Source organism: Molossus molossus, unplaced genomic scaffold, assembly GCF_014108415.1.
Source record: "Molossus molossus isolate mMolMol1 unplaced genomic scaffold, mMolMol1.p scaffold_m16_p_4, whole genome shotgun sequence".
NCBI lineage: Eukaryota > Metazoa > Chordata > Mammalia > Chiroptera > Molossidae > Molossus > Molossus molossus.
The window spans coordinates 86,140,942-86,156,876 of record NW_023425377.1 but is presented as its reverse complement, the minus strand read 5'-3'; the positions used below and the strand labels follow the sequence as shown (position 1 = coordinate 86,156,876).

At 45.9% G+C, this 15,935-nt stretch overlaps 1 protein-coding gene across 3 annotated transcripts in view; it reads right to left on the bottom strand.

The window, feature by feature from the left end:
* Positions 1 to 1,194: 1,194 nt before the first annotated feature.
* The window catches only part of GATA4 (GATA binding protein 4), a 49,832-nt gene continuing 35,091 nt past the window's right edge, over positions 1,195 to 15,935 (bottom strand). Inside the window, exons 2-6 of one of the 3 annotated variants that reach the window (XM_036240844.1) lie at positions 10,990 to 11,156; positions 9,380 to 9,505; positions 4,713 to 4,800; positions 2,871 to 3,019; positions 1,195 to 1,587 (exon numbers count right to left, since the gene is read on the bottom strand). In XM_036240844.1, the coding sequence (XP_036096737.1) occupies positions 1,405 to 1,587; positions 2,871 to 3,019; positions 4,713 to 4,800; positions 9,380 to 9,505; positions 10,990 to 11,156 (713 nt within the window). In that variant the 3' untranslated portion in view covers positions 1,195 to 1,404. Of the gene's footprint in view, positions 1,588 to 2,870; positions 3,020 to 4,712; positions 4,801 to 9,379; positions 9,506 to 10,989; positions 11,160 to 15,935 lie in introns of those variants that run through there. The other 2 variants (XM_036240843.1, XM_036240846.1) reach the window with 2 other exon arrangements.

Sequence of the window (15,935 nt, the reverse complement as noted above, 5' to 3'; positions counted from 1 at the left end):
GGGGCCGGGTGCTTTGGGGTAGGACGTAATAAGGCCACAGTCTGCGACAGCTCTGTTGATAAGGACATGCTAGGAGGAGTCTGAGCCCCAGTGCAGGGCAGAAACAGCAACGTGGAGACAACAAAGGCCAATGCCACACCCCAGTGTCTTCTCATAGCGGTCGTCGTCTTTCTTGCCATGAGTTTTTTGTTTTTGCTTTGAATTTATGTTGTAAAACCCCTAGCTTTTCACCTCCTGGACATGAGATTTCTGCCGGAGAAAGGAGGCGGGTGCGGGCACTCTGCACCCCTTGGACAGACCCGCTGTCTGGCCCAGAGGCACATCTGCGCAGAACAGAAGTGGCGTCAGCAAGATCCAAGCGCAAGCGAGTCAGAATTCATGGAAAACGCTGCTCCCCATCTAGTGCCGACCCGGCGCGGCGGTGTCCACCCGACGGAAGGTCTCTCCAGAGGGATCTCATCTTAGATGAGCGTTGGTCAAACTCACTTTAGCAGCAGAACCTTTTTTGTTCTCACTCAGAACCTCGTGCGTGTTGGGTGGAGGAAGGATTTTGGGGGGCAGGCTTGCGGAGGGGGGTGGGGAGCTGCTGTTCGGCTAAACTGCCAAGCGCTTGTTTCGCTGAGGGAGAGACACGTTCATGCTGAAGGCAGAGTTGAATCACCCGGAACAGTGGAAGGGATTTTCATTTTCAGAGGTCTTGGGGTGAAGAGAAGGAGCGAAGGAATGAGGCCGTGAGCCTGGGAAAGGAGCGTGGGGGAGGCAAAGTCGCCAAGCCATACTGCATCGTGGGTGCGGCAGCCTCTCCTCCATCTCCCCACGAAGCACCCAGGAACATGGGCGGGACACCCAGCGTTTCTGGAGTCAAGATTCAGCATGAGGGATGCAGGGGTGTGCTGAGCCTGAAGGGGAGTGTTGGGCAAGGGCAGGAGCTACCCGGAGGGGCCTGTCACATCCGAAGGCACACGGATGCCCTGGCTCAGGCTGGAGCAGGGGTCCCAGGACCCTGCCCCTCTACCCTCAAATCCCAGTGCTAGGAACACCATGGAAGAACCACCACTGTAGGCCATGGTGATGGAAAGAGAGGACATCTCATCTCTTGTCGGGGTGGAGTGGGGCAGGAAACGAGAAAGATATCTCTAACTCCATGAAAGGGACTTGAGGGTGCTCCTGGTGAAGGATGGATGCTTCCAGTCGGGGCTCTCCCCTGTCCCCCATCTTGAAAAGGTATCTGATAAAATCCTACGCCCACTTCCCGTAACCAAATCATCGATTTCAAGTTTCTTCCCAGTTGTTCTGGAGTCATTCCCAGCAGAGCAGGCCGGCCACTGGGAGCCCAGCGCCTCCCCTCTGCTGTTCTCGAAGTCCCACAACCATGCAGGAATCTGAGGAGGGAGGGAGGTGACATTACGCAGTGATTATGTCCCCGTGACTGTCGGCCAAGGCCAGGCTGTTCCAAGGGTCCTGCTTGGAGCTGGCCTGCGGTGACTGGCTGATGGAAGATGCATAGCCTTGTGGGGAGAGCTTCAGGGCCGAGAGGACTGGGTGGATGGAGGGCCCGTGGCCAGACATCGCACTGACAGAGAACGTCTAAAACAAAAAGTGCAAGATGAGGTCAACGGAATCACTCCTGAGGGCTCAGGAGATGAAGCCACATTATGTAGATGTCCCCAGGCTGGCCCCCACCCAAGGCGAGGGATCAGAGGAGCAGGCCAAAGGACAAGGGCAGGACAAGGGACCCAGCAACACTTCTGTTTTTTCTACCCTGTGCTGTGGGTACCAAGGGTCTGTGTGATCCATCAGCTGCCACTGAGCAACATGCCCCAGTAGCTTGTGACTATTCTGGTGTCTCGGAAGCTCTAATAGTTACATGAGACATTTGCTACAATCTCATCACCATCAGATCTCCACTTCCTTTCTCTTTTTTTAAAAAATTTTTTATTCCTCACCAAGGATGTTTTTCTATTTATCATTAGAGTGGGAGAGAGAGAGAGAGACAGGGAGAAACATCAATGTGATAGAGACACATCAACTGGTTGCCTCCCACACGACCTGACCAGGGCCGGGGATGAACCGCAACAGATATACATGCCCTTGACCGGAATCGAACCCGAGACTCATTGGTCCGCAGGCCGATGCTCAAACCGCTGAGCCAAACCAGCCAGGGCCAGATCTCCACTTTTAAGCAGTAGCTGTCCTCCCCACCCGGAAGAGGCTCCTGGATCTTCTGGTTCTACAGAACCAGCTGCTCTTCACCCTGACAGTAAAAAGCTGGTTAGGACATGGCCTCCCACACATGTGAACAGGGAAGAAGTCAGAGCTAATGGGAGACTGTGACCAGGAACATCCTGATCCCAAATGAGGGGAGCCACAGAGGGAAGGGGGTGGAGGGTAGAGATGCTATCATATCCAAGAGAAGAGAATGAGGGGACTGCTGGTCCATCTTCTGGGCGCACGAGAAAGTTGGACCTGCAGCTGGTCCTCATTAAAATGACATCCAGTCTGTGACCTCTTCACCAACCCCAACACATCCACTGTGCCCTCTACAGTTTCCACTTTGCCCATGCCAGGAAGGTCCTCTTTCTCCCCTTCCTCCTATTAAAATCTACCCATCCTTCAAGGCCAAAGTCAAACCACCCCTCACTGAGGAGGCAAAGGAGCTGCCAAACATTTGTCTCGCCGTTTTGTGTCCAAATCATTGTGGCTTGATCGGATGTGCTGAAACAAATCTTTGTGCAGACAGCCCCTAGCCTCAGGTGGGCAGCGGGCAGCTACCTCGGCCATGCGCTCCGGACCTCAGTGCTGGCCTGGCCACCGGTGCTCTGGAACCTACTTCCCCACAGGCGGGCCTGTTCCCTGGCCCAGGGGCGCACCTGAGACATGGAGCTGCTGTGGCCATAATGGGATGCCAGCCCAGGCTCAGTCTTGATGGGGCGCATCTCTTCACTGCTGCTGGTGGTCACGGTGCTGGAGTTGCTGGAAACGCTGCTGGTGGGAGGAAGGCTCTCACTGCCGGAGGGACCTGGAACAAGGCAGAGTCAGGACACCCAGAGCAGGGGCAGGGACAGATGGATGGCCATCTTTTGAGACCACCACGCTGGGTCTGAGCTAATGGCTTATTTACATTTGCTGGGGAGAAAAGCAGGGGTCCTTCCTCTGGAGGGTAGCGGTTCCCAAGATAAGATTTTCAAGGGAACTTTTTTTGAAATGACAGGTATATTCACCCCTTATCCCAACCCTCTGAGGCCACAGGCGTTTCAGTGTTCAAAAATTTTTTTGATTTTTGAAAAGGGCATATACCATTCATTATACAACACCTCCAGCGAGGTCTGGGACAACACCCACATTGAAATACATGAATAGTTCTACAGCAAAATATGTGGATATTCACAAGTGGGGCAAATAAAAGACGATCACTAGCCTGTGTCTGTTCACTTTAGGTTTTGCTGTCAAATCCAGCACCCTGGGTTTTGGATTTTGGAGGGGAATGTGCACCTGAACCAGGTGCCTGTTCTTCCTGTGCCTGCGCTTGACTCGTCAGCAGATGAAGTTACCGGGGTGGTGGGGGGTATTTATAAACAGTGCGGAAACAGGAGGAAAGAAGAGGGCACTGGGGTCTAATAAGGCACAACCGCCAGAGGAGTGAGCCACTGTTGAATCTGGAAAAGGACACGTTAGTGGAAAGGGGAAATGTAGCTGACTCTGCGTGACAATGTTTCCATCAGATCAGCCCACTGATTTTTTTCTGCGATGATGGCATTTCACAGTGAAATCTTTCATTTGGTAGCAGGACGAAGGAGGAAGTGCTCTTGGAGGGAACATAGACAGTCCTCAGTCTTAATCTAGAAATTGAGAAGGCAGGGTGGTATCTCCCCCCCCCCCATTCCAATTTCTTACCAGAGGACATGTTTTTTGTTTTTTGATTTTAGAGAGAGGGGAAGGGAGAGAAACATCGATGTGAGAGAGAAACATTGATCGGTTGCCTCCGCAGGCGCCCGAACTGGGGATCGAACCCGCAACCTAGGTATGTTCCCTAACCGGAAATTGAACCTGCAACCTTTCAGTGTTTGGGATGACACTCCAACCAACTGAGCCACCCAGCCAGGCAGGGGTTAGTATCTTAAACAGCAAATGGACCCTGAAGTGTGAAAACTTGGGTTTTCATTCTAGATCTACCTATAACCCATCCACAGCTGTATGATTCTGGTTAAGTCACTGTCCTCTCTGAGCCTAAATTTGCTTGTTTGTAAAATGGAGGAAAAAATGGGATCTCATGGGGGTCTTTAAAGATCAATATTTGTGAAGAAACTAAAAGTACAGAGTACTACTGATGTTAATTATACACTGGCTTTCAAACCTGTCTGTTGTGAACATGATTAATGGGGCCCTATCCTCCCAGACACCAAAGATGAAGGGACCAAGTAATGTTCCTTTTTCTTTCAGGCCCTCGACCAGGCCAGCTGGCCCACTGTAGCCTTTGTGACTGGCAATGATCAGGCTACAACTTGACTTGAGCCTACTTCAAAAGCTCCGAATATGTCCCACGGTGATATTTCTTCTATACTGGGTTATCCTTTTCTGTCCTGAAAAGCTGGGGATGGATGTTGCTAACTTTGTACCTTGACTACCTGGGTCTGCTCACCTAAGAACACATTCACACACACTCCAAGGGCTACAGATGTATTCATATAATTAGACACAGCTCTTTTCCTCACCTGCTGATGTCTTAGATTTATTAAGGTTCTTGGGCTTCCGTTTTCTGGTCTGAATCCCCTCTTTCCGCATCGCAAGAGGCCTGGGAACCTAGGGGATTACAAGTCAATAGACACAGTTTTCCATTTGTACATGATCAGCTATAGTATTTAAACACACACACACACAAATAGTAAGACAACATCTACGCAATTCCTCTTTAAGCCTTGGAGCTGAGACTAAGTAATCAGCCCCTGGAACTCCTGCTGAGAAAAACATTAATTTTATTTATTTTTAAATGTATTGAGCACCTTTATTACATGCTGGGTATTATACTAGACCCCAAAGAATCAGAGACTGAAGGACAGAGGTCCAGGTTTAGTGAGAAGGACAGACAACTGGAAAATAACCAGATTCATAGGTGATGTGGGAGACCTCCGTCCGGGGCTGGGGAGGGGGAAGTGGCCCATGAGCACATCGAGGAAGGCTTCACTGAAGAGGTGCCCTCTGAGCTGTAGGAGGTTGTGGAGTAGACAGGGGCAGGGATGTCAGGCAGCAGGAACACTGTGTGCCAAAACCTTTCATTTAACCGCCACATCAAGACACTGTCAGAGGGAAAATGCATGCTCTTCTTAGATTATGCCAAGGAAACGGGCATAAACTGGGCCAGTCCCTGTGAGTCAAGATGTAAAGACACTACTCAGAGCAGCTCTGCACTGCTCTGAATCTGACTGAGCCAACGGTGGTGTTTCCATGGGAGCAGCCAGACATTATGCTGGAGAGACTGACCTGTAGCCAGGTGCTGAGACAACTGTCTGCAGCCAATACTTTTATCCGATCTGACTTCTTATAAACAAGCAATGACTGTCAGGTGTCACTCACAGAGGCATAAACAAGTGTCTGGGGGGCAAGCCTGCCTCCTTCTGGTATTTTAAAATACTGTGCTTTCCCCACATCTGGTTTCTTTTAGGCCTGGCCAACAATAGCTTTTAGGCCCTGGTCTGTGCTTGTCTCCCATATGGGACTAATAAAGGCCACACCTGCAAATACTGAAAGAAAAGCAATCACCACTTCAGAGATGTCAGCACGAATGGTTAAGAGACTTGTGCCTGTACATGGACTTGAACTTGCCTTCTAGTCAACTGAATGTCAAAGGAGACAGCACTGCCACCTTTGAGGGAAAGTCCTGCACACAGGTCCTCTTAAAGCCCGTCCTGACTTCAGAAGAAACTTATCCCCACCCACCTCAGAACTTAAGTTTTTAAAATTGTGGTAAAATACATATAACATGAAATTTACCATTTTAACCATTTTTAAGTGCACGGTTCAGTAGTATTCAGTACAGTCACACTGTTCATCTTGCAATATTGAAACTCTGTACCCATTACATAACTCCCCTTTCCCCCACCCCCTTCCCCACAGCCCCTGGCAGCCACCATTCTACTTTCTATCTCTGGTATGACCACTCTTGGCGCCTCATGTAAGTGGAATCATGTAGTGTTTGTCGTTTTGTGACTAACTTATTTCTCTGAGCATAACGACTTCAAGGTTCATCCATGTTGTGGCATGGGTCAGAATTTCATTCCTTTCTAAAATTAATTAAAATTTTTTTTATTTTATTGATTTTAGAGTGAGGAAAGGCGAGGTAGAGAGAGAGAGAGGAACACAGATGTGAGAGAGAAACATCGATTGACTGCCTCCCGCGTATGCCCTGACCGGGGCCCCAAACCCACAACCTGGGTTTGGGAAATGTGCTCTGTCTGGGAATTGAATCTGCCTCCCTTTAGTGTAGGGCATGATACGCCAACCAACTGAACCACACTAGGCAGAGCAGAATTTCTTTCCTTTAAAAGGCTGAATAATATTCTATTGTATGTACATACCACATTTTATTTATCCATCCATCCATCCATCCATCCATCCATCCATCCATCCAAAGATATAAGGGTTGTTTGGGCTATTGTGAATAATACTGCTATGAACATGAGTGTACAGACATCTTTCCAAGACCCTGCTTTCAATTCTTTCTCTTTTTTAGGTTTTTATTTATTATCTTTATTGTTGAAAGTATTACAGATGTCTCTCCTTTTTTCTCCCATTGACATCCCCTCCTCTCATCACAGTGTTGTCTGCATCCAATGATTATGCATATATGCATATAAATTCTTTGATTTATCTCTTCCTGCCCCCCCTCCCCATACCCCTTCCCTCTGAAGTTTGTCAGTCTGTTCCATGTCTCTGGATCTATTTTGTTTGACAGTCAGTTCTTTTTTGGATATGTACCCAGAAGAGGGACTGCTGGGCCATACGGTAATTCTACTTTGAATTTTTTCAGAACACAATCACAATCTTTTAAATACCCACGTAATATTCCTCTATTAGTCCCCTCACCCCTTCCCACAATAATTTCTTTAATCATTTTCCTCCTGGAAGTTTTTTTTTTTTCCATTTTTACTATCACAGTGACTCAACAAACATCTTTGTATACATTTCTTAAAGAAACAAGTATATTTTCTTATGAATGTTCTTAGCCATATTTTGGCCATGTTTTGCTCATTATAACATAAAAACATGCATGAGATTAAGTTAATAACACCCCCTCCCACCCCACTACCATGAGGCAATTGGAGTAACAACCTGTGTTCCTGACATTTAAAAAAATTCTCAAACATGTGTGTACATGTACATAGCTATACATGTATGTATGTGTGTACTCATCATCCATCCATTCTCCCATCTGTGTGTATGTCTGCTGTACCCTCACGCCATAGTATGGGGTCATAATATATATATATTTCTTTGCAATGTGGTTTTTCATTACTCCAGGTTAAGATACATTCCTTTTTCATTTCTGTACAGCAGTCTACATTATAGGATGTGACATAATTTATTCAACCATTCCTTTATGAGGCTTGAGGATTGTTTTTAGTTTTTGCCAGTATAAACACTGCAGCAATAAATAGTTCAAACATCATTAGGTACTGATTCTTTTATTGTTTTATAGGCTAGTTTCTCAAAAGTAGAGCTGCTACATCAAAAGGCATGTTTTTTTAACCTTAGTAAGTACTGCTAGGTTAATTTCCTGAAAGAAAATGTGCAATTAATTCACATACAAATCAACAATATAAAGTATGAGAGTATCTGTTTTCCCAAATCCATACCACAGCTACATAGTATCACCCATTTTAATTTTTGCCAAACACATGGGCAAGACAGGGAATCTCAAGGTTGTTTTAATTTACATTTCCCTGATTTGTAGTGAGGTCCAGCATCTCTGCACATGTTCAGTGGCTATCTGAGCTTCTCCTATGAATTGTCTATTTATATCTTTTGCCCATTTTGGGAAATGGGGGAAGATGGATTGTCATTTTCATATTATTCTATGGGGTCTCTTTTTCCCCCCTTGTGTTGTTTTATTTTAACTTATATTTGAACAAGTAAGACATGCACATGCACCATCTAAAAGGGAAAGGGGGTACACAGTGAAAAAAGAGTGTCCCTCAAACTTCCTGTTGCTTTTCCTAGAGGCAACCCATGCTGCAGGCTACCAGTTTCCTATGTATCCTTCCAGGTGTTTATGCATATAAACTACTGCATGTAAATTACCTTCCTTCTCTTTCTTCATAAAAATGGTGCCATACGGTGTACAGTATTTTACATCGACATTTTATAGCACTATATAATGGAGATTGTTGCAAATCAGAACACAAAGAGCTTTGTAAAAGCTCTCTGTATTCTGGAAATGTTAACCCTTTTTCTGATATGTGTATTGGTTTTTACTTTCCTCAGGTATCTTTTTTCCATACACTAATATTAAATGCTCAGTCAAATATATCTGGCCTTTATCTTGTGGCTTAAGAGTTTTGAAAACTTGCCTAACAAGTTCTGCTCTCACCCAGAAGGTCATATAAATACTGTCCCCTAGATTCTCTTCTAGTAGTTTTATTGTCTCTATTTAAAGATGTTTTACATTTCATATCTTTAATTCATCTAAGTTTATTTTTGGTTTTGGTAGGAGGTGGAGGTCAAGCTTTGCTTTTGTTTTCCAGATTTTGTCAATACAACTATTCTTAAGCTATCTTTTATCAACTGAATTGTCACCTTCGTTTTATATCATTCTACCATATGTACAGACTACTTCAGAATCTCCTCATCTGTCAAATGGGAATTAGCCTTATATAATGTTAAAGATGAAGTGACTGACAGTGTTTTCTGCTATGGTATGAAAGTCTGTGTCCCCCCAAAATTCATGTTAGAAACCTATCCTTCAAGATAATGTTATCAGGAGGTGGGGCTTTGGGGAGGTTATTAGGCCACAGGGGTGGAGCCCCAATAATTGGATTAGTGCCCTCATAAAAGAGGCTCCAGAGAGCTCCCTCATACCATGTGAGCATACATGGAAAAGTCTGACCTGGAAGAGGGCCCTCACTCCACTGTGCTGGTGCCCTGGTCTCCCACTTCCAGCCTCCAGACTGTGAGAGATACATTTCTATTTAGAAGTTGCCGGGTCTGTGGTATTCTGTTGGAGCACCTGAATGGACTAATGCAGTCTATACAATTTCCTTCCACATCTAAGTATCCTTGTTAATAAAGTATAGTCTGAAGGGAGGAAGACAAGTGAGAACAGAGTGATGAAAGATCATGAGTGCTGGTCAAGGTGGCCGTCCTGCACTGGGGATGGACTACTTACGCCATGGAGCTTCATGTACAGGCCACAGGCGTTGCACACGGGCTCCCCTTCTGCATTGCGGCGCCACAGCGTGGTGGTAGTGGTCTGGCAGTTGGCACAGGAGAGGCCCACCCGGCGGGAAGCGGACTGCAACACAGGAGACAAACCCTTCAAGTCCAAGTAAAAGGCAGGTGTTGCTGTTTCTACCTCGCAGGGAGTGCTGCAGGGCTGGGCCCTCCCTAAATGGGCGGTGGGGGCAGGCTCTAATAATCCTGTGTGGACATCTCAGCCCAGCCATGGGGCCAGGGTCTTCCTCTGCCTGAGCCACTCCTGGGTGGGAGAAACTTCTGCTGTGGGAGAATCCTAGTCCTAACCGGGGCTTTAGTGACATTAGTAGTCATTCAGCATCAGATGGACAGCCCAACGGGCACTTGGCACTGGAGGCAGAAAAGCTTCTCTCTAACGTAGATTTAACATGGTTTTCAGGTGCCAGGCTCAGGTGGCAGGTGAGGATTTATTGTTTCTAACTGTCATTAGAGATTGGATGGTCCGTGGAACCCCAAGAAAGGGAAACATCAGGGTTTATCTCCTCTGTTCTTCCCTCCCTGATATACACACAACCAGTACGTATTGGTCAAAATCAAACTGTAGTAAGAAAAGACCACAGAACCAAGAACCAAGAACCAAAAACTCAGTTCCAAAATCTTCCTCAGCCACAGGGCCCAGTCCACTCTGTTTAACCGCCCTGGGCTTTGGGTTGATCAACTGAAAACAGGGTAAGTAACAATGTATTAAGAAAAAGTTGACCTTCCTCATGGGGTTGATGGGAGCACAGGAGACCACAAGACAACGCTGGACTAGGAATCAGGAAGTCTGGACTCACCTGTGTGACCACAAGCAAGGCCATTAGCTTATCAGAGCCTCACTTTTCAGTTGTGCATAATGAAGGGCTTGAATCAGATGTTCTTGTGACGATTAATAGACAGAAACCTCATTTAAATTGAAGTTGGGAGGGCCTGTAGGGGGAGCTCTCATGGGGCACTACTCATCATCAATTCCCCCAAACAAGAAGAGACAGGAAGATGTTTTTCTACTCTCCTACTCCAGCAGGTAGATGGAGAGTCTTCTCCTCCCCCCACAAGACTATTACCACTCAGCCAATGAAAAGCTGCTACACTTCCAACTCCCAGTTACTTCCTACAGACTCCTAGTTCTCAACAGCCCCTCTGAACTCCCCCTTTCCTCTGTAAAAGAATGTTCCCCTCCTCTGTCATCTGGACTTGGCATGGTTTACCATTAGACCACACATCCTGAATTACAAATCTTTGTTGTTCCAGAATCAACCCATTTTGCCGGAGACATATCTGGCTACTTGTTCAAGGTCAACAGTCTGGAACAAACATGTAGCTCAAGCTAACCCGTAAGGTGTGAGAAATTACTATGTAGCCTCTACTTACCCACCCAACCCCTCTAACCACATCTTCTTTTAAAGATGACTCAAAATCCAAAATTCAAAATCAGGAAATTCCCACCACAGTAGGAGCCTTGAAGCCAGGTGCTGAGAGGAGAGAAATGTGCCCCCCCCCCCCCTTCAAGGCTGTTGGACCTCTGTGGTCTGGGTACTTGCTTACCAGCCGGCGCTGGGGCTTGATGAGGGGCCGGTTGATGCCGTTCATCTTGTGGTAAAGGCCACAGGCGTTGCATAGGTAGTGCCCTGTCCCATCCCGCCTCCAGAGTGGGGTAGACATGGCCCCACAGTTGACACACTCTCTGCCTTCCGAGAAGTCATCAAACATATCTACTGGGTAAGAAATAACACAGAGGATTAATTCTTTGTTTATTCCCATTAACCTCATGTCAGAAAATCTAGAGACCAAAGAAAGAATGCCCTCTCCTTGCAAGAAGAATGGATCGCCTTGGGGCCTCACTCTGACCTCAACCCCTGGGGGATCTATCTGCTCAGAGGCCTATCTTGGGAAGTGGACATTTTTACTCTCGGACATCCCAGACACAGCAGGGCTCTCCTTAGGAGAAAGGAACAGAGTCTGGCGGCAACGACAAGTGGCCTGATTTTAGCCCCTCATCTCTCCTTCAGATCCTGTAACTCTGAAGTTCTCACCTAACAGTCAGTTCCACTCTGACCTTCTGTCTCTCTCTTTTTCCTTTCAAAATTAAGGTTCTTTTACCCTTTGAATAAAAATAATAAATATTAACTTCAGGAAAATTAAAAAACACTGAAATATGTAAAAAAAATATAAATCATATATAATCCTATAACTCAAAGATCACCAGTGTTCTTAGCATCTTGTTCTATTATATCCTTTGCAATATTGTGTATATACACATATTAAAAAATTTTTTTCTTTATTGATTTTTAGAGAGAGAATATGGGAGAGGGAGAGAGAGACAGAAACATCAATGAGAGAACATCAATTGGCCGCTTCCTGCACGTCCCCCACTGGGGATTGGGCCCACAACCTGGGCATGTGCCCTAACTGGGAATCAAACTGATGATCTCTTGGTGCATGGGGTCGACGCACAACCACTGAGCCACACTGGCCGGGCTATAGACATATATTTTTGACTGGCTGAGGTCAAGCTATATAATTTTGAGCCTGTTTTTTTCACTTAATACCAAAGCCTTTTCCCATATTAGAATTCTTTGTAATTAATTTTAAATGCAATATAAGATCCCATTATATAAACGTGCCATCCTTTAACTACTGTCATGGACCTTTATTTAATATTTACCCAGTTTCTGATTTTTATTTTGTAAACATTGCTCATTTTGTACACAAATTTTAGCATTTCTGGTTACTTCTTAGGATGCTCCCCCGTAGAAGTAGAACTAGTTAACCAAAAGGGACTACAATTTTTGGAAAGTTTTTGAAATTTTCAAACTGCCTTGTAAAAAACAAAAGGCTGTAATTTATTTTCTCATTTCAATATATCCATCTGGTATTCTGTGTCACAGTTTGACATATTTTCTTGCTCACTGGTACAAAGAATAAAAGTACACATTATAGCAATGGCGACAGAGCTGATCACACTTCCACAGGAAAGTTGCCATCAATTGTCACTCTCTCACCTGCCCTCCCCCCGCCCCATAACCTTTCTCTTCCGAGTCTACAGAACGTCACAGTTGCTACATTCCACTCGTGTCCATTTCAGCGGCCCTGGTGAAATCGGCTGGGCCACTTGGTTATCTCCTACAGTCTATATAAAACCCGGCTCAGACTTTCCAGAAGTCTCTCTGACTCCATGTACACTGCTTCTTATTTTTAAAATGTTTATATCTTTTCCAAGTTTTCTGCCCCTAAATATAGCTACCCTGGTGTCCAAATTGTTCTTGTCCCACTACCAGAGGCAAAAATGAATTCTTCTCTTGCAAAAGAGGTAGATATTTGGAGGGGAGGGTTTTTAAGAGCTCTCTCTTCAGCAGGACCCAGCCCTGGGGTTTAAAGATGTACATTCTGCTACTTGTGTGACTTGGATACCTGCTCTAAGGAAACAGTGAGCTGAAGAAGAGGATGGCCCTCCCCTCAGCTCTGGGTACACAAACAGTCATTTGCACCTGCAAACAAGTAGCTGTATGTCTACAGGAGTCAATAATGTGCAGGTGTGAGGGGCTGTTTGCTCAGGCCAGGGAGCTGAGCACACACTGGTCACAAGAGAGGCTATTTTTGTACCTGGGTCACACTGAGAACCCTGCAGCAAGGTCACTTGCCTACACAGCCGCACATGAAAAAGCAAGTCAGGCGCACAGCTTGCTCCCCCAAGCCTGGGGGAGGCATGGTGTGAGCAACAACCTGCACACCACCCTCAGGTGGGCGTGTACCTTCCCTTGCCCAGGGCTGGTAAACCCTGCTTCCTCAACCCAGGCCTTCCCTGAGGGAACTGGAAAGGCCAGGAGAGTTCACAGAGGACCATAGACCAAGGTGGGGTCCTTGCAAAGCCATCATTTTGCTGAGTGTTTGCAATAAACGCTAGATGGCACCACAGCCTCAAAATTGAATGAAGGCACTGTGTTCTGGTATAAAATGCTTGGGAATCATCTCACCAGTCCCAAACTAGGGCAACCCTCTTACTCTACTTTTTTATTATAAAAAATTTCAACATATTCAGAAGTGGACAGAACTCTTATTTAATTGTCATTCAGCTTCCAACAATGTGTGCCCAATCTTGCCTCGTGTGTGCCTCCAACTACTTTCCCCAGTCCTGTGTAACGAGAAAATCCCACACAGTCTATCATTTCATTCACAAATACTTCAGTGTGTAGTTATCACGGGCAAAGATCATCCTCTCCTTTTAAAGAAAAGCAATCTGGCTTCTTTCCTATGTTCTGGTTTATCCAAAGAAGGTTCCAGAGACAAAAGCCTCATAGTCCGTTCCTCTTTTGCTCTCTTCACACTTACTGCTTTCTATGTGGGGACAAAATTTCATAGAAGAAGCCACCCTAGCAATCCTAGGTCTCTGCTGGTGACTGGCCTTAGGCTGCTTTGCGAAGCCAACACAAAGGTTTGCCTTAAAAACTCCTTGCCTCACAGAATGGGTTACACAGTCAAGCAAGGATTTTTCTGGCCAGGGAAAGGCAAGTACGTATTTGTCACTGATAAACATTTACTGAGTATCTGTTATTTAAGCACTCTGACAGATGTCACAGGAGCTAAGAGGGAGACTTATTCTCAGAATGCTAATGACCCACTTGGGCAAATTGAGCCAGAATATCAATAATGAGTAACAATGTTACTCAGTTCAATTTCAGAACATACCTTCACCAAGTTGGGGGTTTGAGTGGCAGAAACTTCTCGTCTAGGGTAGAAAGCACAGAATTCCGGCTTAGACGAAAAGGTCTGTGTCACAGTAGCGGCCACAGGAAAGAACTGAACGGGAGGTCAAGGCCATGCTTCCCAAGTGTGTCTTCCCCACAACCCCACACCTTCAAATCTGCACAAGTTTCCGTCTTCTCTACCGGAAACTTGCCATCCAACCTACCCAATGAAGTTACATAATTTTAAATGGTCATTATAAAGATGATGTAACAATAGAGGAAAATGCTTACCCAACATGTTAAATAAAAAAGGCAGCACACAAAATGCCGTGTAAGAAACTTTTGTTAGGCTGGTTAAATGGTATGGATTCATCTTTTTAAAAAAAACAACAAAACTGGCCCTGGCCAGTTTGGCTCAGCGGTTAGCGTCGGCCTGCAGTCCAGAGAGACCCGGGTTCGGTTCCCACTCAGGGCATGTACCTCGGTTGCAGTTTGTCCCCGGCCCTGGTTGGGTCATGCGGGAGACAGCCACTCAATGTGTCCCTTTCACATCGATGTTTCTCTCTCTCTCTCTCTCTCTCTCTCTTCCTCTCTCTCCCTCCCGCTCTATCTGAACAAAAAATGAAAAAATGTCCTCGGGTGAGAATAAAAACAACAACTGTAATGTCATAATTGCCTATTTTTAAAAATCTGATAAAAATGAAACAAAAAATATGTTGATCAGATCACATCAAGCAACTCCCAGTCCACTATGGGAGAAGGGACTATTTTACTCTCTTACATTTGACACATACCCCACCACCACCCCCAACTAAAGAAAGGAGAGAAAGAGTGCAAATCCTGCTGCTTAGCACCCACTCTGGGGAAAGTGGGAGATGACAGGCTGTGGGCCTCAAACCAGCACTAATATCTGGAGGTGTGTGCCTTGGTAACAACCATCTCTTACTCATCATTAGAAATGCGTAGGTGGAACTTCCTGAGGGCAGTGAGCAGTAGCCTGAAGCCAATTTCTAAGGCAGAAGGGCACAGCTATGGCCTTGACTTATGAAAGCCACACCCACCTGGTGCTGGGCACCATGGGAACTGGCTCAGCCACTTAGAAGGCAGTGGGAAGGCAGCTCTAGGAAGTGGGTCAGCATTACCCTACATCCAGAGGAAAGACTTGTAATAATAGTTGTGAAGTACTTTGCAAATATGAGGAAAAACTCACAACAATGGCTGTAAAGTGCTTTGCAAACACCAAATGAGATAACAATGATGGATTATTGTTAGGGTTGGAGGGGTTGGGAGGGAGTGGGGAAGACCAGGGACAAGCTTTGATGTGCTGGGTTATGGGGGGAGAGAGGGGCTAGACAAAAGAGGTAAGAGATTTGGGGGTCTGACCTTTTCTCAAACCACTGGGGCCATGCTCAGAATTATAAAAATCTATAGCCAAGTTCGAACATGCAGGCAGGGAATGAACTGGGAGCAAGGCTGACTATATACTTAAGAAGTCTCAAACCTGTCGCTCATGGAAAATATGAATTAATGATAATTTTTAGCAATCAAAGGCACTAAATGAATTGAGCCCTAACCCCAAGAATAGGACTCTAACTCCTCGCTTCCATCCATGCCCCACCAAAACAGATTTCTTTTCAAAGAGGGAAACAATCTCAGCCTGATTTCTTAGGCATCCAATTTAGAATGGATCCCTCTAGGAATTAAGGCAGATGACTCCCACCCAAGAGCCTGAAAGAAAAATGTGGGCCTGGAGGTTGCAGGACCCCACCCCTGACTTCCCTACAGAGGACTGACGCAATCAAGGCA